Raw genomic sequence first — 23,672 nt, 5'->3', positions numbered from 1 at the left:
GCCCCTGCCTCCGCCACCGCCTACAGCGCCGCCGCTACGGGACCACAACTCCCGAGGTCCTTTGCAGCGGCGCACTCTGCTGACACCACGGCAGCGCCCGGAGGCGCATTTAAGAACCGCTGAGGCTCGCTTCGCGGGACGCGTGCGGGACGCGCCGGGCGGAGGCCGGGCCGGGACACCCCCCTTGGATTTGCTGTTCTCGACGACCTACGTGCTCAGGTGAACTCCACCCTCCCGATTGTGTGATCTGTTGGAACTGCCGTGTATTTTTGCTTTCAGGGGTGTCTTTTAAATAGTGCAATATGAATAGACGTAAGGGCGCGGTGGGGACACTTGATGCTTTTATGATTAGGGCAGAGAGCTTATTGACACATGAGATTGAGCTAACTGAGCGGCGTCTATCTTTAGATTTAATAACGGCTCAGCAATGCTCTTCCCTTGAAGCCCTGATACAGGGTGACATCTCACACCATCGCCTCTCTGTATCACCTACTTTACCTCCAATGTCTGTGACACCTTCTCTTCAACCCTCCCCATTAGTTATTTCAGACTTACCTGCAGGTACTTCCCCTAGTGGTCATAAAGCCCGCACTAGATCACGTACCTCTAAGACAATCGTGGAGGCTAAAACTAGTGGCTCGCCGGCGAAACGGAAAAGGGGCCTCAATGATAAATTCAATTCTCATTGCTGCCCCGGAAACCTTAACGCTCCACTAAAAACATTCGTTGCTCCTAATATTGTGTCGGTTGGCACTCAAACCGATGATATCACCATTTCCCAAAGTAAGGATGACATTATGTCAGTCTTGGAGTCGGGCCTGAAAGCTATAGTTAGTCACTCTAAGGCTTTATTTGATAAAAATTTTGCCTCCTTACAGGAAAGACTTATACGCATGGAGCAACTGGTAATTCGGGAGTCAGCTCCTGATCCATTGGCTGTTCATCGTAGCTCTCTAACCACATTCACTTGTTTGACGGGGGACTTCGTCAACCTAAGCCCTGGGATGGCCAATGCCAATAACAGAACCCAGTGCCCACCTAGTAGTTTACCACAACATCTCCCTGTGATTGTTCCTCCCCAAATATCGGATCAAGAAGTGAGATCACTGCCCATAGCTCCAATGCCACCAAAGACTTTTCCTAATACCGAGACTTTGAACCTCCCCCCTGCGTCACACCCTTATGTGATAATTTTGGCTGGAGTTACTAGTTTGTCCGGTACAAAGGAGTCATGGGTGGATCTTCGCAACAAATGTGTGGACTGGTTAAGGAAACACAAGGGCTTTGATCCGGCCAGATTACATGAAATCTTAATGGTGCGGAGAGTGGGATGGGTGGGTGCTTCTGCTAAAAACATCACAGGGGATTGCATTGTTATAAATTTCTGTAGACCTCATACTGTTCAGTCTTTAATGCGAACCCGAGAGTTATTGCCGGGCTTTAAGACGAATATATGTATGTTCACTCTTGGTTATTTTTATAGACCCATTATTAGCAATAGCGAGCCCATGCCTACGGCCCTTCCTTTGGCAAATCGTTTCTAAGCTTTGTCTGATTTAGACGTCCCCGACTGACAACCAAGAACGAGTGTCGAACCTTCAGTCTTGTTACAGATTGAGGTCCCTGCTCTCCCCATGGCATTTGTACCAGTCACTCCTAATAGCCTAGATAATCAATTAGAGAGTGTAGTATCAAGAGTAGGCACCTTAAATGTTTTAGGCTGGAATGTAGCAGGCCTCCAACAAAGGCTTTGTGACCCTGGGTGGGTTCGTTTTATCCAGAGTCAGGATATAATCATGTTACAGGAGACGTGGGCCACCGCCGATTTAAATGTTAATGGGTTTCAGTGTTATAACACTTTTGCAACTAAATCCAGAATGGGCCGTCCCTCGGGAGGCTTATCTATCTGGATTAATACTTCTGTCGGAGGCACTACCAGGGTTATACCAACGAACAACCAGAATTTCCGTGCTATATTATTTAATCAGAAAATAAGTTTTTTCTTGGTTAATTTTTATAATAATGATTTTAGCTCATTACCCAATATACATTTTATAAATCTTTTTTATTTTATCACCACTCTGGAGTCTAGGCCTGACTTTGATGACACTAGTGGCCTTGTGCTGGGAGGTGATTTTAATGCAAGACTTAATGCTGATTGCTCAATCATGAGGGACTGTAACCCGGCACCTGGGTGTCAAAGGGGTGTGGAACTAACTTCCTTTTTGAGCACACATAATTTGGAGAATGCCATGGACATAATGGTTAATCGTTTCCCAACAGCCCCACTAGTGCCCACATTTAGAGGTAGAGATTGCTCATCAATAATTGACTATATCTTTATTTCCCCCGGGCTGGCCGATCGCATTAGTAAGGCTATAGTAATTCCTATGCCTCAAGGGGATCACAACCCCATTAAGGTCTGCCTAAAAGCAATCCACCGCCCAGTATATAACAAGGAATGTGGTGCTAGGAACCTCTCCCTTAGTTCAAATAACCTTAGATTAAAATGGAGGGGTATTAATGTTATGGGGACTTTCCAGACTCTGGTCAGAGATAACCTACCCCTTTTTCTTTCATGTCTGTCCGATCTAAACCCGAATCCTGGGGCAGTTGAGGATTTTGTTAAGATTTGCTCAGCTCTCCGTGCCCAGCTCATGATCCCGCCGCGTGTAATCACGATTGACCAGGGATGGTTTGACGACGAATGTTCTCTGGCCAATCGTGATTTGCGGCGTGTCTTGTCTTCCTGCCCGAGGAATTTGACTGACGTGAAAAATGCTAGGACTCGATACAAACTGGCCATTAGTAGAAGGAAGGAGGAGATCCTCGAGGAGCGCTGGGAGGTGTTGGCACAAACTGCCACCCGTGGAAGGGGGGATATCTTTTGGGCCGCGGTAAACGATCTGCGCTGCTCAGGTCAGCTCTCGACCTCAATGGATTGTATTATTCCCGGAGCTGCCTGGGTTGACCATTTTTCTAAGATTTATGCGGTCCCATCCTCATTGACGGCTACTCCAACATTTAACCATTCTCCATGGGTAGACTTATCATTATCCGAGGTGGAAGATGCCATCGCACAGAGCGCGGGGAATAAAGCCCCAGGCTCAGATGGCCTTCCCATTGACATTATTAAAGCCTACCCTGATTTATGGGGCCCTCTCCTGTTGAACGTTTTTAAAAACTTAATTTCCACCTCTCCACCACCAACTTGGTCATCGAGTATAATTGTGCCTATTTTTAAGAAGGGCGACCGATCCCCAACCATCATGTTATAGGCCTATCTCCCTTATTGACAACACCTTAAAAATTTTAGGCAGAGTACTGTATAATAAAATCCTGACATGGGCTGAGGATAACCATATTTTGGAGAGTTGCCAGCTGGGTTTTCGTAATAAGGTTGGCACTGCTGAGCAGTGCCTTAACCTCAACCCTATTTTGGGCAAATACACCGTTGCACGTAAATGCCCAATTTACCTTGCTTTTATGGATTTATCTACTGCCTTCGACCTTGTTAATAGGTCACTGCTTTGGAGGGCCTTATTGAAATATGGTCTGGACGAATCTATGGTTCACTTCCTGGCCTATTTACATAGAGATTTGAAGGCTTGTATCAGGATTGGCCATGGGGGTGAGGTGACTGAGATGGTAAGAGTCAATAGAGGGGTTAGACAGGGCTGTGTCCTAGCCCCTCTTTTATTTATCATCTACATTAACGGCCTACATAAATACCTGGTTTCCCTAACTGGCGATGTTCCAAAAATAAATGGTAACCATCTCTCCGCCCTGCTATATGCAGATGATGCGGTCCTTATGGGCCGCACCCCCAAAGCACTACGCACTTTAGTGAATGGTTTTGTCGACCATATGGATTCTTTAGACTTAAAGACTAATTTTAAAAATCCTTTGTAATGTCATGTGGCCCAAAGAAACGACATATTGGTAGCATTGTTGTGGGGACAGAGACTGGGGTCAACTAGTAGCTTCCCGTATTTGGGAGTGGTCTTTGCTGCGAACAACTCCTGGAGTGGACATATTGCCCACTCCAGGGGTAAGTTCTCAAAGGCCATTAACTCAATTTTGAGCCTCCCCCGCCCCAAGAAGAGCGTCGTGCTGGCTGCTCCTTTAAAAATATATAAAGCCCAATGCGTCCCGGTTGCCACATATGGTGCTGAGGTTTGGGGAACTGCTAGATGTCCTCACATAACTGCTGAGGAAAACAGATTTTGCAGGAAACTTCTCTGTGCCCCCATTTCCTCCCCACACTACATATGCCATAAGGAATCGGGGTTGCACTTTATAGGGGATTTTATCCGTGCTCGCCCTGCTCTTTTTTGGCTGGCGATTTGGAAAAACCCTGCCGCCAAATTGACCAGGGACATTATTGATGATTGTTTACGTTGTGATAAGGGCATGGCCATTCGTTGGCTTTCAGGGGTGTTGAGTGCACTTCACAGCGTAAATTTCCAAAATGTTTTCCTAAAACCCACCACCACTACGCTACCATCTAAATGTGAACTTAAAAAAGCACTTTACATGTTGTTCAGTGCCGAAAGGGCAGCGAGAGAGTCCATGAAACCTAGTGTCTCTAGATATCTAGCTCGCAATCTTTTAACTTATCGTACACCCAGTTATTTAACCCTTCCAATGAGTCACTGGGAGCGAGGCCTTGTATTCCGTCTTAGGGCAGGTACCATTAAACATGCTCTTAGTTTTCCTTTATGGAATTATAATGATCAATGTGTTGAGCCATGCCCCTGTGATTGTCGGAGCGAGCAAACAATTTTACATTTTTTATTTTTTTGTAAATTTTATATCAAGTATATTAAATGATTTTTAACCCTGTATTTAAAAAAATTAAAACCAATTAGCCTGGAACTTGCATTTTCGATGATTTTGACCCTGGACGACCATGAACTTGTCTTCCGTGTGAGCTCCTTCTTAAAAACTGTGGTTCGTGCTAGATTAACAATGTCTTAAAAATGTGTATGGTTTGTTGTTTTTACTTTGTAAACAGCATCACATTGTGTATTTTGTAATGTTTACTGTATTCTGTGCTTTTATGGATTTTTATTGATCCGAATAAAGTTTCATTTGATTGATTGATTGAATAATATTGTATTCATTGAATCAAGTAAACAAATCGAAGGAAGCGGAGATGGCTAGGAAGAAGATTCCAGGCTTTAGTCCCCAAAACTGCTTCTAATTTGCCCCCCTTTGAAATGCATCCAAAAGTAGGAGGCATAAGAAGATTTGCAGATGAGGATCTGAGGAGGTGCGTAGTCACATAAGCTGTAAACACTAGCCATAAGGTATTTAGGTCCTTATGATCTAAAGGTGATTACCAGGATCTTAAAAAGAACTCTTTTGTGGATGGGTAACCAATGTAGCTATTTTTGGGCTGCTGAGAAGCCTCATGGCAATTTCAGTACTAGACATGCGCCTGCATGTTGGACTATCTGAAGATTTTGTAAGATAGACTTATTGGTATCTGCTTATAGGCCTATACAAGAATCCAATCATTCTGTACTTGATTAGGGCCACTGCCTTCTTAGCTGAACATGGTCAAAGAACTTTTTGAGAGACTTTATCAACTGAAAACACATCCTGGCCACAGCTAAGGTTTGTGGACAAAAGGATAGTGAGGTATTGAATTTCACTCCTAGATTCTTTACTACATCTACAGTGTTGGGGGTAGGAGGGGTATCTTTAGGCTACCATAAGCTGGGCGACAGTTTTGGACTTTCCTAGTAACATGATCTTAGTTTTCTGTTTTTTTTTCATCTCTGCTGATTACATTGCATCCAGCGAAATACTACTGTGAGGCAAAGTTGGAGATATACTACAGCATTAGTAGAGTGTTTGTCTCACACTAGAATTAGCGGAGTATAATCGGCATAACAGATGGTTTCCAAGTTAAATGACGATATCAGATTTATAAGGGGAGCCATGTGTACATGTATAAGGGAGCCATGTATAAGAATAGCCCCGGGCTGGTCTTAGCCTGTGTAACTGAACTGTTACAACAATTTTAAGACCAAGCATTGTTAAATGTCGATGACATACTTGATGGAGGATGACTTAGCGACACACTTGTCAGAGTAGATCGCAAAATTGTAAGGTTTGCTCACATTTGCCTATCATTGTCCTGTTTTTGATATGCTGATTGTCAAGTGAAGTCAATAGTCTAGTGACACATTTCTTAGAGAAGTGTCCCCTTTAACAACCACCAAACCGATTGAAAAAACTTAAATATAGGTATTTTTAAATTTTGGAAGAACATACATACCAGACTGACTTTTCAAGCACACATTAGACACCACAACATGCAGAGATTTTGTGTTCAGTACAAGCTGACATGCTAGCTTCAAAACATTTACACAAACGTTTTAACAAAACAGATTTGGTAATCTGCATAATCGCGGAAACTTCGGGTTACATAGATTTCACGTTCAATGAGGGTGACTCTGTACCAATTGCATATAAATTGCATTTATACACTAATCGAGGCAGGTCCACTCAGCCGTTCATCCTTCTGAGGTCCACAAAATGAGTACCATTGGGTTGGGTAACTATAAACATCTGTTATTCAGTGGTACCCTTCAGTGAACATGCACTTTACACAAATACATATGCTATGCTACAGCATTAGAATAGATGGAGACATTATGAAGTCGGTCATAGCTTCCCGCTGTGGCACCTCTTACTGAAAGGTTTTCCAGCAAAATACTACTACCAGTTGAGCAAACAGAATGCTTTGCATGGTCCTCTTCCCACAATGGGGGATAGAATGATTCCTCATTCAGACCACAGGTTGGAATGAATACTAGCCGCACACGAGGGTCTAGCATCTGCTCAAGCAGGGGTTGCAGCTACAGTTTGTGTAGACCTGGCTACCAGTGGCGTTACAGCAATAGTCAAACTGACAAGAACTATTTCCTTAAATCTGGCATTTGTCAACAAATAAAGGTTTCCACCACAGACAACATTTTGATCCCAAACAACCCCCTCACTTGTGTTAATTTGGACCTCTGCAGACCCCTACACTCTGATGGGTCTTATAAATACATGGTTTTAGCAGTGGATTCCTGCTCTTGATTCTTATGGGTATAGTCACAGCGATTGGCTGATGCTCAAACTGGTATTAAGGACTTGCAAGTCTTCATCGGCACATATGTAGTAGTTGCATTCCATTCTGACCAGGGTCCAGCATTTGCAGCTAAAGCTTACTGAGACACCGTGGGAACATTGGGTGTGACTTTGCACTACTCCTCCACATACCATCCAGAAGAACATTGGGTGTTCAGACTCCCTACAAGGTTCTGTTTGAGATTAAGATGTGGGTTCCAAACCTTGACCGTCACAGTACAGTGGCTATTGAAACACCTTTTGAGATCGGTGAATGCTTGGCTGTCTTTTAGGACCTGAACGACATCCGAGATGAGCAAAGCAACAAGCTACACAAACGTCCTGCCACTGGTGAAGTGTAAAAAGAACAATTGATGGACAGAATGCAGAACAATGTCATACATTCACCCCAGTACAGAGATCTGGGCCTAAATCCATCGTATTTTTGCTCACCATGCCATTCCAGTTTGGTCCCAGCCATATGCAAATCAGTCTTGACCCTGTGCCTCATGGGTACAGTCCAGCCCAAACTGCCAGGCCAGGTCCTCCCTGGACTGGAAACCAGCATCCTAGGACCGGTTTCGGGCTTTCAGCCCTCATCAGCCAGGATAGCTTGACTCCAGTGGTATGGAGAGCACGGGACCCACGTCTGGGCATACCCGCCCCACTCGGGGTGTCACATGCAAAAAGAACAATTGTTGGACAGGATGCAGAACAATGTCATACATTCACCACAGTACATAGTTCTGGGTCTAAATCCATCATTTTTGGTTGCTCACCATGCCATTCCAGTTTAGACCCAGCCATATGCAAATCAGTCCTGACCCTGCGCACAATGGGAACAGTCCAACCCAAACTGGACTGGAAACAAGCCTCCTAGGATCGGTTTCGGGGTATCACCCCTTATCAGCCAGGATAGCTTGACTCCGGTGGCATGGCAGCACCAGCAACTCCTGGTTGGATTCTAAAGATCAGTGATCTAGTGTTGAAGAAAATAACTGACAAAAGGAGTTCAGGTCATCTTGTGCCTATCCTGGCTGTTGAACTGTACTTTTAATTCCGCTTGCTGGTAGAAAACACATGAGATTTATTTCAATAAATCTCATCAAACCACACTATGTGGCTGGTTCTACATAGTAGGCAGCAAGGTCTCCCCCGTTGTTACCTGCCTCCTGTCGCTACCATGCAGGAAATCCCTTTAAAAACTTTAATCAACAAAAAAGAGAAACTTTATCTCACCCTGGATATACATTTGGATTACAATTTCATCACTTTTCCTCTTCCTTTTGGATTGATTTTTGTGAGTCTTTTTCTTACTTCTGAATGGACACTATATCCCAGAACGCTTTGCTGTTGAACTGGTAAAGGAGGTTTTGACGCCTTTCTTCATCACACATAGCGCAAAGAGACCTGTCTCTTGTGAGCATTTCAGTGGTTCCAGTTCCTGATGGAATTGTTTGGGATAAGGTACCCAAAGATATACTTGGACTGTCAAAGACATTACAGGTCCCATATGTTTTACAACTTTCCCTGAATTATCTTATTCTTCCTAGCAGCATCTCTAATGACTGGGACATTCGTACAGTAAAGCAAATTCTTGATCATTTAGAACATTATACTGTATTTAAAAGTGATGATATGTATAGTGATGCATCAAATTATGATGTAATGTTTTGCTCTCACCATTATGGGCACCATTATTTACATAAAACAAGTACACCATGTGCAGTCTTTAATTGCTTACAGTGGGCTACACTACCCTACACTACCAGTGGGCATTTCAAGGACATTTGCACAGAAGTTTGCTTATTTGTTTCTGATCACAATCCCACAGGCCCAGAATCCTATCATAAGCTTCTCCCATTCCCCGGCACAGAAAAATGTTAACTGACACAATGATAATTTATTCAGCCCCTTTCATTTCACAGTTGTCGAAACAAGGGTATGACGTTTGGAAAGATAACATTGATTTGAAATCCATCTGGGGAACTAAAGATTGCCATATTCAGGGTAATGAGACTTTGTTTAGAGCATGCCTTATAGCACAACAAATGATTTGCCTGAGCAAAAACGTGCAGCAGAAGTCCTGTCTCAGCCCAGCCAAGATAAAGGATACACATTTGCATGTTTTGTGAATTGGGAACAATTCACAAACTACACAGAGGAAACATTCAACAACGTGCTTAGGAATGGTACATACAATTCCTTACATTCCAGTCCAGAGGGATGGCTAGTGTGGCCTTCAAATACTTATGCTTTTTTCTTTACAACACGAAAGGGTTCAGGGTCAATAGTCCAGACACAAGTTGCGCGCAGACAGAACACTTAGGAGTGGTAACAACATAGCGTTGGAGAGTTGTGCCTAGATAGGCTAAAACATTGAATGTTAGCTGAAGTGAAACACATGCTTCTCCTTTCTGATGACATGGATTTACAGGATTTCTTGTTCGGTCATAGAAAGCCATATCAAATGCGTTTTATATGCAATGTACATTGAAGTGTTGAAGGTTTTGCAGTAGGGAGCTGCTGGGCAAATACGTGAAATTGACAGAGTAAAGGCTCTAGCGGTAGTAGACAATTCTATGACTACATTTTCCACTAGGATATATTCTGAGTAACATTGTGTTGTCTGCTATTGACCTCATGCAGAGTGACATGTTCATATTATCACATGGACAAACCCAGCTTGGGTTTATTTTGATACTAAGCTGGACTTTGCAGGCTTTGCGGAATGGTCTTGTTCCATGGAACTTTGTTTTGGCCATATAATTTGAAAAAGAACAGAAAACCAGAACTAGAAAAGATGCAACCTACATGATGATACACATAGAAAAACTAGAAAAATGACCATTCGCTGTAGCAGAAACACCATCAGCTTATTGGATAATACGTGGGTTTATTTATCTGCCAATTTCAACTTTTCACTTTAAGTACTGCTTACAACATTATCAAGGAGGCAGATATGAAGCACTAGTGTAGGGATTTGTACATGAGGCCTGGGTCTCACCCTTCACCTACAGATGTAGAAATGGTGCAACTGAGGTTTTTCTCAGCAGTATAGACTGTGGGAACACTTTAGGCCATTCTCTAGTTTGCAGGGAAGTTATACTTCATGTGGCATCTAATGCGTCCAAGGCAAACGTGTCCTGTTATCTGAAAGGTTCCGCAGCTGCTGTTAATCGTCCGGCAATCCTATTGCTTGCGAATGGAAGTTATTTGATGTTGAATGACCAAGGTTGCTGTGGGATAAACAGAAATGCCAGATCTAGTGCAGTTTCTAAGGTTGTGACCTGTACAATTGGGGAAGTGATAATTTGGCCTTCAATTCTGATCTCAAATAAGAACTTTGATGCTTTAAGCAGACTGTAAGCCTTATTGTTTCAGAAGGAGGTTGCCTTAACCTCTGCACAGTTGATGTTTGATCTTCGTTTCACGGTCTTCTCCTGAGATAGTCGTTACTATGCATTAACTTCCCACAGCATTTCGGTGAGCTTGTGCATCGTATTTGTAACGTCTCAAATACTCTGGGAGTAGTACACTTTTTTAAGACAATTGGTACCATCCAGACTGTCTTCAGAGTAATTCTATCTTTCATACACTCAGTGCTTGGAAGCTTTTTTGGAGGCTTAACACTTGCCGTGTTACTCATTTTCGGGATACTTATTTCATTTTATCTGCTCCACAAAGGATGTTCTGTCATGCAGCCAAATGGGGATGGCACTGCCACATGTGCTTCTGTGTCATGAAAGGATGATGTAGTATTTTGGCGCATCCTTTTATCAGGAGCTAAATAACTAGCTTTGCTCCTTTCGGCTTACCTGGTTACAATCTGCAGCCTGTATTCTGCTGCCTACTGTTCACTTTAGAGTGTGCCCTGGATTTGAGGCTTGTAATGCAACCAGTCCAATCTATGGACACAGAACTGCTGGTCGGTCTGTTAAAATCTCACTTGCAAAGGTGCCCTGTGCGATTGCCATTGCTACATAATAGATTTTTTGAGTGCTCCTGGGATACTTCCGCTCCTGGATTTCCGGATCTTGGTTTGTCCTTTGTGAATTTATTACTGGCTGTGTCACCTTCAGTGGCTGCTGCGGGGGTGGTTTTGACCATGTTTAATTGGAACTTGTGAGAGCGGTGCCAATGGAAACATCGGCTGCAGTTGCGGGTAACAGCATTTTGTCTGCTTCTTGTAACATGTGAACAAACTGGCAGTTTTTTTCTTCAATTGGCCAATGGTTTTACTTGCAAAATTGCTTTTCATTAAGTTTTTTCATGCAGTTTTTTATATTCCCTTTTTAAGACTTTTTTTGCTTTCTTTATGCTTGTAATATTAAAGAGCATATTGCTATTTAGATTTTAGTTTTAATGACATAAATGAACTTATATTTTGACACACGTTTTAGGAAGGTTTTAGTCACCTTATGTCCAAGGAGCAGGTGTTGTGTGGTTACACAGGCCTCAGACAGGGAATTCCACCATTTTACATGTTCACATATAAAGTTGACATCTTCCATAAATGCTGATTCTTGTTCCACATTTGCTGCGTGCCCATATATGATAATATTCTCTGAAATGTATTTGCTTACATTTACACTTCCTTGTAGGCATATAAGCATGGCCTTGAACACACTGTACCAGGCTTAAGATCACTGTGCAAAATGTTGGTTTGTTGTCCGCTCGGCAAAATCTCTGAAAGGGTAAAATCAATGACGGTCTGACTAGTGGCCCGGCATGGTAACATGGGTGAAGTTTATTATATACGCAACACAAATCCTTTATTTAGACAGATGTGAATTTCACTGTCCAGGTCGCCCCGTGCTGGAATTCCTGCCAGCTAAATCCTCTTTACCGTCCTGAGAAGGGCGGTGGCCTGCTCTGCACAAGAACGCGCCTCCAGATAAAGCCTAGTATTCAGCATTACTAGAATGGTAAAGAAGAGAAACAATTCACCTGTTGTGCTCTTACTTTCATTATATGCATACATATACAATGCTATCTATACTCGTACCTAGTGCTTGCTAAGCTAGTGGGCCTAGGGGTTGCAAATCTGCCAGAATACCTAAGGGCCTTCTAACTCCTGAGTTACATGTGGGAATGTTTCATCTGGGAGCCTGTTTTGTGCCGAGCAGGCCATTGTCCTTCTCAAGAAGGTATACAGGGTTCAGCTGGGATGGAAATGTGGGATGGGGTGACCTCATCAGTGACAGCAAAAGGCTCCTTTGTTTAAACAAAGGGTTGGTGTAGTTTATATAATAAACTTCACCCATGTTACCATGCCGGAGTTGTAGTCCGGCAGTCATTATTGATTCTACCCTTGCAGAACAGTCGCAGAGTGGACAACTGTCGCCGAGCTTGTAAATTGTTTCAGCTAAAATAAACAGCACCATTTAACAGGGCACATTTTGACTATTTCATGAAGAGAGGAAAAACCCTATGTGAATGAAAACATGCAGGTAGTGCTCAGTTCAACTTTTAAAAGCCATATTTTGACAATCATGCTTGGGCCTAATATCAGTTTTGTGGCTTAGTTATGCTCACAGTTTATTAAATACCGAAGGACATATTAACTCTAGTTGCACATGCTGAGAAACGAGAAAGGACATTTAAAATGTGCAGTATGTGCCACTGCAAGTAAATCTGCGGCCTTATGTCAACTTTAAGATGCTTAATTATGAAAATACACCACACCTTTATTAACTCAGGCTATCAGTCCTGCAGATATCTCTACAATAACTGTCAGCAGACAATGTGGACACAGTGATGTCATCTCCTCAGAACCGCGGCTGGAGCCTACAGCATAGCACAGCAAGGCAGCCTGGGTGGGGTAAGAAGAGAGGCTGAGGGGGGGGGGGGGCTGGTGTGAGAAACCACAGGGGTCTGAGTTCACATACACAGCATTCCTTCTCCCAAAACTCCGTTGGAAGCTACCTTACTCTGTTCACTAGTGAACTCTGTACCCTTGGTACTCATTCGGTCTATCCTATATTGAGCGCATGGGGGTGGAGGGGGGGGGGGTGAGCTGGTTGCCTGGCATGTGGAAGGGGACAAGGGAGGCTAGCTGCAGACATTTATCAGCCTGTTGTGCACGTTTACACTTCCCGTGTCATGATTATAGCACCTAAATCAAATATAAATAGGAAGGGTAAACATGATAATATGACAGATAATACTCATGTCTCCCTATCATCTTATAACAAGCATCAAGTGCAAGCCCCAGTGCACCCTACACTGCTTCTCACGTGCTTGTTGTTCTGTCTTAGACTCCATCTGCACCTCATGCAATAAATGCCACTTTAAGGCTCGCAAACCAGTGCAGGTCTTTGTCATTCCACGCTCCTCATTTGCCATTTTCATTATTGCCATACACTGAAATCTCAGGGTTTCAATTCAGGAAATTATCTGATGGATGTTAGCGGGCAGGAATCACTAATGGGGCGAGAGCATGGAGAGATGATGCATTTCTCATGCTGGCTGCAGCATCGCTCTCACTTTGATGTGGCGTGAAAGATTGCTCCAGGCTTCAGATGCAAAAGGTTTGTCTTTCCCATTTTTTCCCCAGTGATGGAGATAAAAGATGTTCTGATTCAATCAATATCCTCTCCGACAGGCTCCGATCAGACGCTTCTCTGATGAGCAGCTCATGCACAGACATTTCTGTTCTGATAGATTTTTTGCCGACAGGGACTGTAATGAAGAATGACACCGTTCTTTTGTTTACTGTTTGAGTTTTTTTCTAATTAATCGTTTAATGTTCTGCTGTTTCAGGCTTAATAAGTAATTGGATCACCGCTTGAAAGAAGGCTTACGTGCAACGTGCTATAGCGCCTCCTGGATGTGCCTTGCCATTTTCTCAGTGGGTGATGGGTAGGGGAATCTCCAAAACTTATGTAGCAGATTGTTCCGAGGAAGATATATTTTCTTCTGCAGTATATAAATAGATTTTCTTCTTGAGTTCATTAAGTGCACATTTGGAACAATTTGCACGTTTTTGAACTTTTTGGAACTTACTTTCAGATGTTCTTCATCTGCGCACATTTTAAGGACCAACTTAAGTATGTAGAAACTTCAAAAACAAAGGAGAGATTACGGAGGCTAAGGAGGTGGCGCTGTGGTGGTGGCTAATGGCAATTAGTATAAAACTACCAACACTGCAGATGCTGACCAATGTACAGACTCGTTTGAGGCAAAGCTCTGCTGACTTTGAGACTGCGCTATTTCATGCACACGTGCATAAGAGGAAGTCCTTGCACGGAGCAACAGGTCATGGCCGCCGCAGTCACTCACTGACACAACACTTTTAACTGAATGCAGCAGTCATGCCCAATCATGCATTGAGCGGTACAAAAGGGGGTGGTGATGGACGGAGCATCGGAACCAATCAAACACTCACACCCAGTCAACAGATTTGGGTTTGATCCATCACCGTTCTTTAGCCCACTCTGCCACCCCAGTTCAGACAAAGCGGTACAAAAGGGGGTGGTGATGGACGGAGCATCAGAACCAATCAAACACTCACCGGTCCTAGGATGCTTGTTTCCAGTCCAGGGAGGACCTGGCCTGGCAGTTCGGGCTGGACTGTTCCCATTGGGTACAGGGTCAAGACTGATTTGCATATGGCTGGGTCCAAACTGGAATGGCATGGTGAGCAAAAATACGATGGATTTAGGCCCAGATCTCTGTACTGGGGTGAATGTATGACATTGTTCTGCATTCTGTCCATCAATAGTTCTTTTTGCATCAATCATGCATTGAGGCGTGAGGAGGGGTGTGTGTGCAGATACCCTTGTGTCCGGGAACTGCAGGCCTGCTGAGAAACATGTGAGAGATCTATGCAGCTTACTCTCCCTATGTGGGGCATGAGTGTTTATCCTACACAGTGCAGCTTGGTATCCATGCGTCTTTGTGGATGGGAGGGAGTGTTATTTTTGAGCCTATATGAGAAGTGATGTCCCATCATGTTTGATAACCACCGAGGTGCAGTTATGTAATGGGATGCAACACCTGGTGGTGTGATCGGTGCAGGTATGTGATGGGTAGACTTGCAAATCCTAACTATAGTAAAGTTTAACCAGCTTATCAACAGGGGCAGTAGACGGCTTGTACCCATACACGAAAAAGGGGGTATTCAGAATAGGGTCCAGTAATCCATACAGTGACATGAGCCAGGCAGGGGAAATGGGAGCATACTATTGAAAGAGTAAAAGAATTCCAAAAGGACAAGAATGAGATTTGGTTACAAAAGCAGTAGCCATGCTCCATTTTCATGTTGTATGGTCTACACCTGAACGTATACACCCATGAAGGCGGAAGGATATGGAAGTGCAATCGAGGCAGACAGCCTGGGCAAAAACATACCGCACTTAAAAAGGCCCATATTACACCTATCCCTACTAGGCCAAAGGAAGCCAAAATCTGAGGAGCGGATCTGGCCCCAAGAACTCCTCAGGCTCCCTTAGACCAGAAGTCTTTGTGCAAGCCCTAGTTGATTCGCAGCTCAGTCCCCAGCTCAAGGGGCACCCTGCACTTGCAAAGGTAGTTTGCTGCTTAGACGGCGAAAGAGCAAATCCGCTTTCCTTGTTATACTGCTATCCTCACCCTTCCGTGCGTGCCCAGTCCTCCTTGTGGATCATAGAAACCCCGGTACTTTTCCGTTTACATAATGAGGTATTCTCCTGACTTTTTACAATTTCCTCTCGGAACAATTTCTACTTTCATTATTAGTAATAAATGACATTGCAAGGTATATACCTAAAGAAAGAAGGGAACCCCTACAAAAATCTTATTGATCTAGTCACAGGAAAGGGGAAATCAAATAAAGAGTAGAACGTCACTTGCATGATGTATTTGCTTGTTTTTCTTTAACGCCTAAACAGGTAGTTGTAGTGATCCATTCAAGGGTAAGGACCAAACAAATGACCAATATCAAACCTCTCATATATTCAAGTAAATGTCATTTATTACTCAAGATATTACACATGTCAATAATTCTTGAAAAATGAATACACAAAATGTTCACAAGCAAACGATTTTCAGATATTCATATCACAAAAAAACAAATTAAAATCCAAATAACAACCACCCTCCACCACCCACCTTACCTCAAGATGTCCAAACAAGTGAACAGGTAGAATTATCATCAATACTTCACATATTCAACTACACCCATACGCCACACAAAGAAACGTCATACACAAATTACGAAATGTTAAACATGAGCTTCTTAATGCTTAGTATGTATAATAGATACACTTCCAGTTTCTTCTCACAGGACTATTCCAACTTTGTCTTCATCATCCATTGCAGGGTAAACAGCATAGTAAAAGGAGACTTGCCATGCTTCCAATAATTCGGCCTACATTTCCCAACAATTGTTGAACAGATCTACAATAAATAACTTAAAGTGTGATCTGCGAACCAAAATCTACCTTTCTGCAAAATTCGGTGTAATTCCATCCAGTGCTACGGGCTGCAGGCATTTCTAAAGAGACTATGGGAATTAACATGGCGCAACCACTTTTTTTTTAACCCCCCCCCCCCTTTTTCTCAGCCCCTACTTGATGGATAACCCTGAAACTTTCCATGCAGAGCAAGATTCACTGGGGCACCTGTTTTCAAACTTTTGTGAAGGTTCGTCAAAAGGCAACTCAAAAAACACTTCTTATGGAAAAAAGGTCCTATCTATAAATACCTACTGGCAACTGCCAGTAGGTAATATATGGCTTTTGGTGGATCATTTTCTGCTTGAAATATCGCATAGTGATTTCTTTTTTTTTTCCCTCAGTTTATTTGGGCCTCCCTATGCACGGGAAGATGTCCTGAATGGCTGTATAGCATGTGCCACATGGAGCGTACCACCTCTTCATTGTAATGGGTTGGGAAACATAGCCTTACTAATATAGCTTGGTTTTTCTGGACTCTGTTGAATGATCAATCAATCAGGGGGTTTAAAGCGTGCTACTCACCCGTGAGGGTGTCAAGGCGCTGGAGTGGGGGGGGGGGGGGAAGAGAGTGCAGCTCCAGTCGGCCAAAGAGCCAGGTCTTGAACCTCTTTCTGAAGGTGTGCAGAGTACGAGAGTGTCTAATGTTGACTGAGAGCTCGTTCCAGGCTTTGGCTGCAATGTAGGAGAAGGCTCTTCTGCCAGTTCTAGTTCTGCAGATGCTCGGGGTTTCTGCCAGGGCAAGGTCGGCGAAGCGGAGGTTCCTTTTGAGTACATGGAAGGAGACTCTTTGTTGAGGTATTTTGGTCTGGTGTTGTGGAGGGATTTGTAGGCATGGGTGAGTAGCATGAATGTTACTATCTTCTCGACGAGGAGCCAGTGGAGGCCTCGCAGGTGTTTGGTGATGTGCTCATGTCATGGGATGCCGAGGATGAGTCTGGCCGCAGTGTTCTGGATGGTCTGGAGTTTGTGTAGCAGCGATTTGTTGATTCCAGCGTAGAGGGTGTTTCGGTAGTCCAGTCTGTTTGTTATGAGTGCATGGGTGACAGTCTTTCTGCCTTCGGGGGGATCAACTTGAGTATGATGCCAAGGTTCCGGGTGTGGTCTGTGAGGGCCACCAGGAGTTGTTCCACGCTGAGGGGGAGGGTCCGAGGACTAGGGCTTCTGTCTTCTCCGAGTTGAGTTTCAGACAGCTGCTGTACATCCAGGCTGCAATGTCTTTCATTCCTTCTTGGAAGCTGAGTCTGGTGGTTTTGGGGTCCTTTGTGAGAGAGAAAATGAGGTGGGTGTCATCGGCGTAGGATGCAATGCTGAGTCCATGCTGTCTGACGATGGCGGTGAGGGGGGCATGTAGATGTTGAAGAGCGTGGGACTGAGCGATAATCCTTGTAGTACACCGCAGTTGATCTCTTTGGGTTTGTTGAGGAAGGGCGGGAGTCTGATCCTTTGGGTTCTGCCGGCGAGGAAGGAGCGGAGCCTGTCGAGGGCGGTTCCCTGTATTCCTACGTTATGGAGTCTGGCTGTGAGGGTGCGGTGGGAGACTGTGTCAAAGGCTGCGGAGAGGTCGAGTATTATGAGGGCCTTGGTGTGGCCTTGGTCGAGGAGCGTGAGTATGTCATCTGTGGCTGCGAGAAGGGCCGTCTCGGTGCTGTGGTTGCTGCGGAATCCGGATTGGGAGGGGTTGAGGATGGAGTTCTCTTCAATTAAGTTTGTCAGCTGGGCGTTGCCTATCTTCCCAGTGACTTTGACTGCAAAGAGATGAAGCGAGATGGGTCGGTAGTTCTTCTGGTCCGTCGGGTCTGCAGAGGGCTTCTTGAGGAGGGGCTTGACTACTGCGCATTTCCAGTCATCTGTGAAGGTGCCGGATTCGAAGGTGGCGTTGATGGTGCATCGTAGCTGGTGCACTGGAGTGCCCGTAATAATGCTAGTGGGCTGTGTGGCCCAGCATCATTGCAGTCAAGATGGCAGAGAGCCCTACTTGTCCATGTGGGAAGGTGGAATTGATACTCGGAGCTCCTACTTGGACAATTCCTTCCTCGGTCTGTCATCAGGAAAATGAGTTCATCCATTAACTAAATGAACTTGTTCTGTCTTAGACTCCATCTGCACTACATGCAATAAATGCGACTTTAAGGCTTGCAAACCAGTGGAGGTCTTGTTATTGCATGTGCCTCATTTCACATTTTCATTATTGCCATTTACTGAAATCCGAGGGTTTCAATTTAGGACATTATCTGATAGATGTTAGCGGGCAGGAATCAGTAATGGGCCAAGAGTATGGCCTTTCTATCTAAGAATATTGAGTGATTACGGTTATTGTGTACTTACTGACGGTATAATGCATGAACATAAGTGCCATTACCCAAACATAAATGCCATTGTCCACTATCAGCACTGTGTATGACAAAGATTACTAGGAAGTAATGAAACATCATGCTAGAAATAGGAGTTCTCCTTTCTAAATTGTAAGAGTTGACATGGATATGACATTTAGCATGGCTAAAGGGAATTCGGGTTGTTTTCTTCAAATCATGATTTATAATATCCATTTTTTCAAATATTTCATAGCCCATTGAGTCTGCAATAGTTGTACAAAAAGAAAGACTCTAATATTCTCATAATACTTGGCATTCTGCAATCTCTCTGTAAAAATAAAAGTGGACTTGTGATGTAACCACACGCCTATTATAAAGAAATGATGTCCAAACCCAATTGTGATGACTTATTACAGTTGAGTTTTAACAGAATGCCTGCTACCAGCAGGCGAGGTCACATCATGAAGCATAGTTTTAAGAGCAGTTTAAAGATGAAAATGAATTGTTGCTTTTCTTTCTTCTGCTCTGTTTTTCTAGCTGTTCTGCGACAAGCAGAAAGTAAATATTTGTGGCATCCGGTTTCGTTTTTGAACCCCTTAGGTAATTCAAGGAAAATTTAAATCGTTCTGCATGCTTCTACTGTGCCCTTTAAAAAAAATAAAAAATGGATTGGTTAAAATATCTTTTTGCAACAAATATATAACCCCCTTCTTTGATGTTTTTAATTTTGCACTAGAGATTAGATATGTATTCTTTGTTGGCAAATATGCTTTCTCTTTCACACACAACAAGGATTTAAGTGGTTTGTTGGGAAGGTGATAGTGTGACCCCCTGCCATACATAAGGATACTACAAGTCACGCCAGAGTTCTATAACCATATAAAGGAACACACCCTTCAACCTTGTTCCTTGATATGATCATGGAACTTCTCTGTGCATTGCAATATGCTTATTGGTAGGGGTGGGTGGAATTTGCGAAATTCATTTTCGCAAACTATCACAAAAATGTAAAAAAATCTCCGCAAACACGTGGAAATATCGTGAAGACGCAGAAGTATTTTTCCCGCCTGTTCGCGGTATTTTCTGCATGATTGCGGCTCGCCAACTTACCCATGTGGTTGCTCACGGGCGTGAGATCTCAATCATCTTATACTCTCGCGGTGCAGGATCGCGAGAAGAAATATGTGATCGCGCGACGAATGTTGTGATTGCGTGACAAATTATGTTAATGCGGGCGCGAACTGTCGTGAGACAACGGAAATGGCTACCAACAATCCAACATCTCGTGGAGAACGCGACCGGATCGGGAAAACTTGTCGGAGAACGCGGGGATTCAGGTAAGACGATCGTGCGCACGCGATCATGTATTTTCTTTACAGCGCAAGCAAGAAAAAAATTTCCGGTAAGATGTGGATTGTGGAAATTTTGACATTTTCGCGCTCTACGCGCAATGCGAAAATGTCAAATTATTGCAATTTCCGCGAGCGGAACGGAATTTTAGCCCAGGCCTACTTATTGGGGGTGCTTTGGCTTAAATATTAGTCTAGTTGTGTCCTTACTGATTACCTGAAATGCAATGTAGCTGCCCATCTGTGATGTCTTCGTATAGTTGAGTTGTGACATGACCATGCCTGCTGCCAGCAGACCTTGTGTAGACAAGTCCCGTGCAGAATTGGAATTGCTCTTTCAGCAATGAAAAGTAGTTTACAATTTTTCACCTCGATTTCCTTGAAATCAATAGTCCTTTTCAAAACTGACACATTACGGCATCATGTTTTTCAGTTCATTACGCAAAAGCAGGAATGTCTCTTCATGTTACTACACATTTTAAACTGGCGTTTTTAAAAAGTTAACTACATCAAACTTATTTTTGCTACAATTTGTCAGCTGCATATTAGTGTTTCATTTGGGATGCATATTCAGTATTTAGTCTATCAGCAGCCATAATCTTTAAAATGAAGGTGAAGGGACTATTTAGGGAGGGAACATGATTTGACCAGCTATTATAAGACTTAAAATACCCTCTACCTAGCATTAAACATTAAAAGATATTGCGTGTCACTTTGAAGTTCTGTGACCAGTGACGAAACTCAATTTAAAACCTCCATTTCTTTATATATATTCGCAGAACTCCTCGCTGATGTGTCCTATCACTGCCTGCCAAAACCCATCCCAAATTTTCAAATTACAATCGAATTGTATGTCTCTAGTCATTTGAAAAAACAACGTGCTGTAGTGTTGTAACGTCACAATGACTTGTCAGTAGCAGTGATGAAAAGCTCATCAGAACACAATTTCGGCTGCAAGTTAAACCATGTATATGAGAACTTTCCTTTCATTTTTCCTATGTTTTCTTAAAACAGTCAGTGAGAAGCAGAAAGATATTTATGGCAATATGTTTATTTTTTGCACACTAAGGATCATTACAGGAAAAATTGGATCTTCCTACACGTTCTAAGAAACAGTATCTTTCTTTAAAATCTGAATTACATTGAGCTGATTCTAATATCTATTTGCAACAAGCTACTAAATGCTCTTTTTCGTGTTTTTTAATTTTGCACTGGCGATTTTGCTTTAATTCATGTCTGCGACTGTACTATTTCTTTATAGGAAGTATGAGACACTGAGGATGTAAGTGGTTTGTCTGAAGTTGAGTGTAATCCTGTATTATAAGGAATACAATAGCCAATGTTGTACATTAAAAGGCTCTTGGAAGACACCTTGGAGTTCCATGACCTTATAAAGAAACTCTGCCTTGACTCTCATTCATCTAAATGGAACTCCTTGTAACTTGCAATATCCTTAAATTGTACAGCAGGAGCTACTTAACATATATTTTATGCATGGAAGGGACACTATCCCATGTATAACCTGCAGTATAGAAATATAAGATTTGTTTTCTTCAATTTTTGGCAATTGTTTAGAAAAAGCAGTAGCCCTCCATGAGTTCCGAGGAGGCAGGAGTGGTGTAAATTTGCAAGTTACTGCACCTGCTTCTTTGCTCCCTGTTTTCTTGTGGAATCTAAATGAACCGCTCTGTTTCAGGTGGGAGGAGCAGAAATATGAAGATGGCGTCAAGTGGATGTTTCTGGAACACAGGGGGCCCATGTTCGCCCCGCCCTACGAGCCGCTGCCGGATTCCGTGAAGTTTTATTATGACGGTACATCTCCTTCCTGACAGCATATCGACCTGTGTGACCCTAATGTCTTGTGTAATGGGCTCATAAGCGCTGATAGCTTTGATATGGATCTTTTTTGTGATAAAAAAATAGACGCTGAACGAGTCAGATGGCTTATGGAATTCATCTGAGCAAGGCAGGAAAATGAAAATTGTAGAACAATTCAGTTAAACCTATTAAGGGTATTTTTTTTTCCCCTTCAGAGGCAACGGCTTCGATCATAAATGCAGTGTTAATGGAAGAGACTGTAATGGCAAATCCCACTAACTTTAAGTATTTCTCAGGAGAGCACTGAATTCAACTGTTCTTGCAGTGAAAAACAGAAATGCTCTTTTCAATAGCGTGTTTCCATTTCTCTTGCTCATGACACATCCTCCCAGTCCAATTTAGAACCACTTCTCTCTACTTGTATGATTTTTTTATATTCATTTGCATTAAAATTGCCTTTCATACCCTTGATGAGGCGAAGAACAATTTTTGGTGCGGAGGTGGCACCCACTGCGCACATTTTGGGGAGCATCAAGATGGCACATTGTTTTAGCTCAAGCCACCGGTTTACCCTGATCCCAAGTGTGCTTGGAAACCAGGTCAAAGCATTGCCATTGATCACCCTAAAGTAGACATTGTATATCCATCAACATACATATAGGGTAAGACGTCATCAGCGCCTTTATATAAGCCCATTTACATCCCCCCCCCACAAATCCTCTTTCATATATATATATATATATATATATATATATGTATATATGAATGCAAAACGCCGCTGCCAGTGCTTCGCTCGAACAGAGACGAGAAGCGGACCCAAACGATTAGTGCCAATCAAAAGTGCTTTATTGGTTGCCCAGCCTGTCCGCCATAACGCGTTTTGACCCCCACTCGGGTCCTGATTTCAGCTTTCCGTTTTCTCTTCAATGTCCAAAAATTAGACTATTTATTTTTTGGCATCCCCATTAGAATTGTTTAATGTGTAGTGACATTTGGGTAGTTCTCGATTTTGCAGCTAGGTGACTTGAGCATGCAGCATAGAAAGCAGGTCTTGGAGCAGTTGTCTTCTACGTTTTGAAACTTGTCTTTTCACAAATGGAGTGCTGATACCCAGAGTTAAGGTCCAAGATATCTTTATCAGACAAGATGCATGTACTTGCAGGAGTGTAAGGGTTGAGGCCTGAACGGTTGGTACTAGGAAATTCTGGTCAGACGGGCGGTAGGCGTCCGGTTTCTGGGACCATTGCTTCTTGGAGGGCAAGATGAGATTTCTGATGCGGGGTTACTTGTGAATGGTTACTTACACTTCAGTGGAGGGTGATTAACGTGTGACATTTTATTTGCACCACACCCAATTCTAGTAGGTGCATTTTAAAGGTGGCAGATGTTTGATGGGCTAGAGTGTGAGCAGTTTGTGGTTGACTTTGGTGCAGATTTAGCCGGCATGATCCACTCAAGAAGACTTTCTTTTTGCATAGTTAGGACCTGCTTGTCAGTTCGGGCTGGACTGTTCCCAAAAGGAACAGGGTCAGGATGGATATGCATATTGCTGTGTCCAAACTGGGGTGGTGTGGTGAGCAAAAGAATGATGGATTAAACCCATATCCTTGTGACTGGGGGTGAAT

General features: G+C 43.2%; 1 protein-coding gene across 4 annotated transcripts in view; it reads left to right on the top strand.

Moving 5' to 3' along the window:
- Positions 1-23,672, top strand: part of LOC146780067 (DNA topoisomerase I, mitochondrial-like) — a 1,246,550-nt gene that overhangs the window by 570,270 nt on the left and 652,608 nt on the right. For all 4 annotated transcript variants that reach the window (XR_014972079.1, XM_085637972.1, XM_085637970.1 and 1 more), the window contains exon 15: positions 21,926-22,041. Coding sequence is in view for 3 of the 4 variants with exons in the window: in XM_085637972.1 (XP_085494098.1) it covers positions 21,926-22,041 (116 nt within the window). In the remaining variant the exon portion in view is untranslated. The remainder of the gene's footprint in view (positions 1-21,925; positions 22,042-23,672) is intronic.

Source organism: Triturus cristatus, chromosome 12, assembly GCF_964204655.1.
Source record: "Triturus cristatus chromosome 12, aTriCri1.1, whole genome shotgun sequence".
NCBI lineage: Eukaryota > Metazoa > Chordata > Amphibia > Caudata > Salamandridae > Triturus > Triturus cristatus.
The sequence above is the reverse complement of the archived record's forward strand: the minus strand, read 5'-3'. Positions and strand labels throughout refer to the sequence as shown.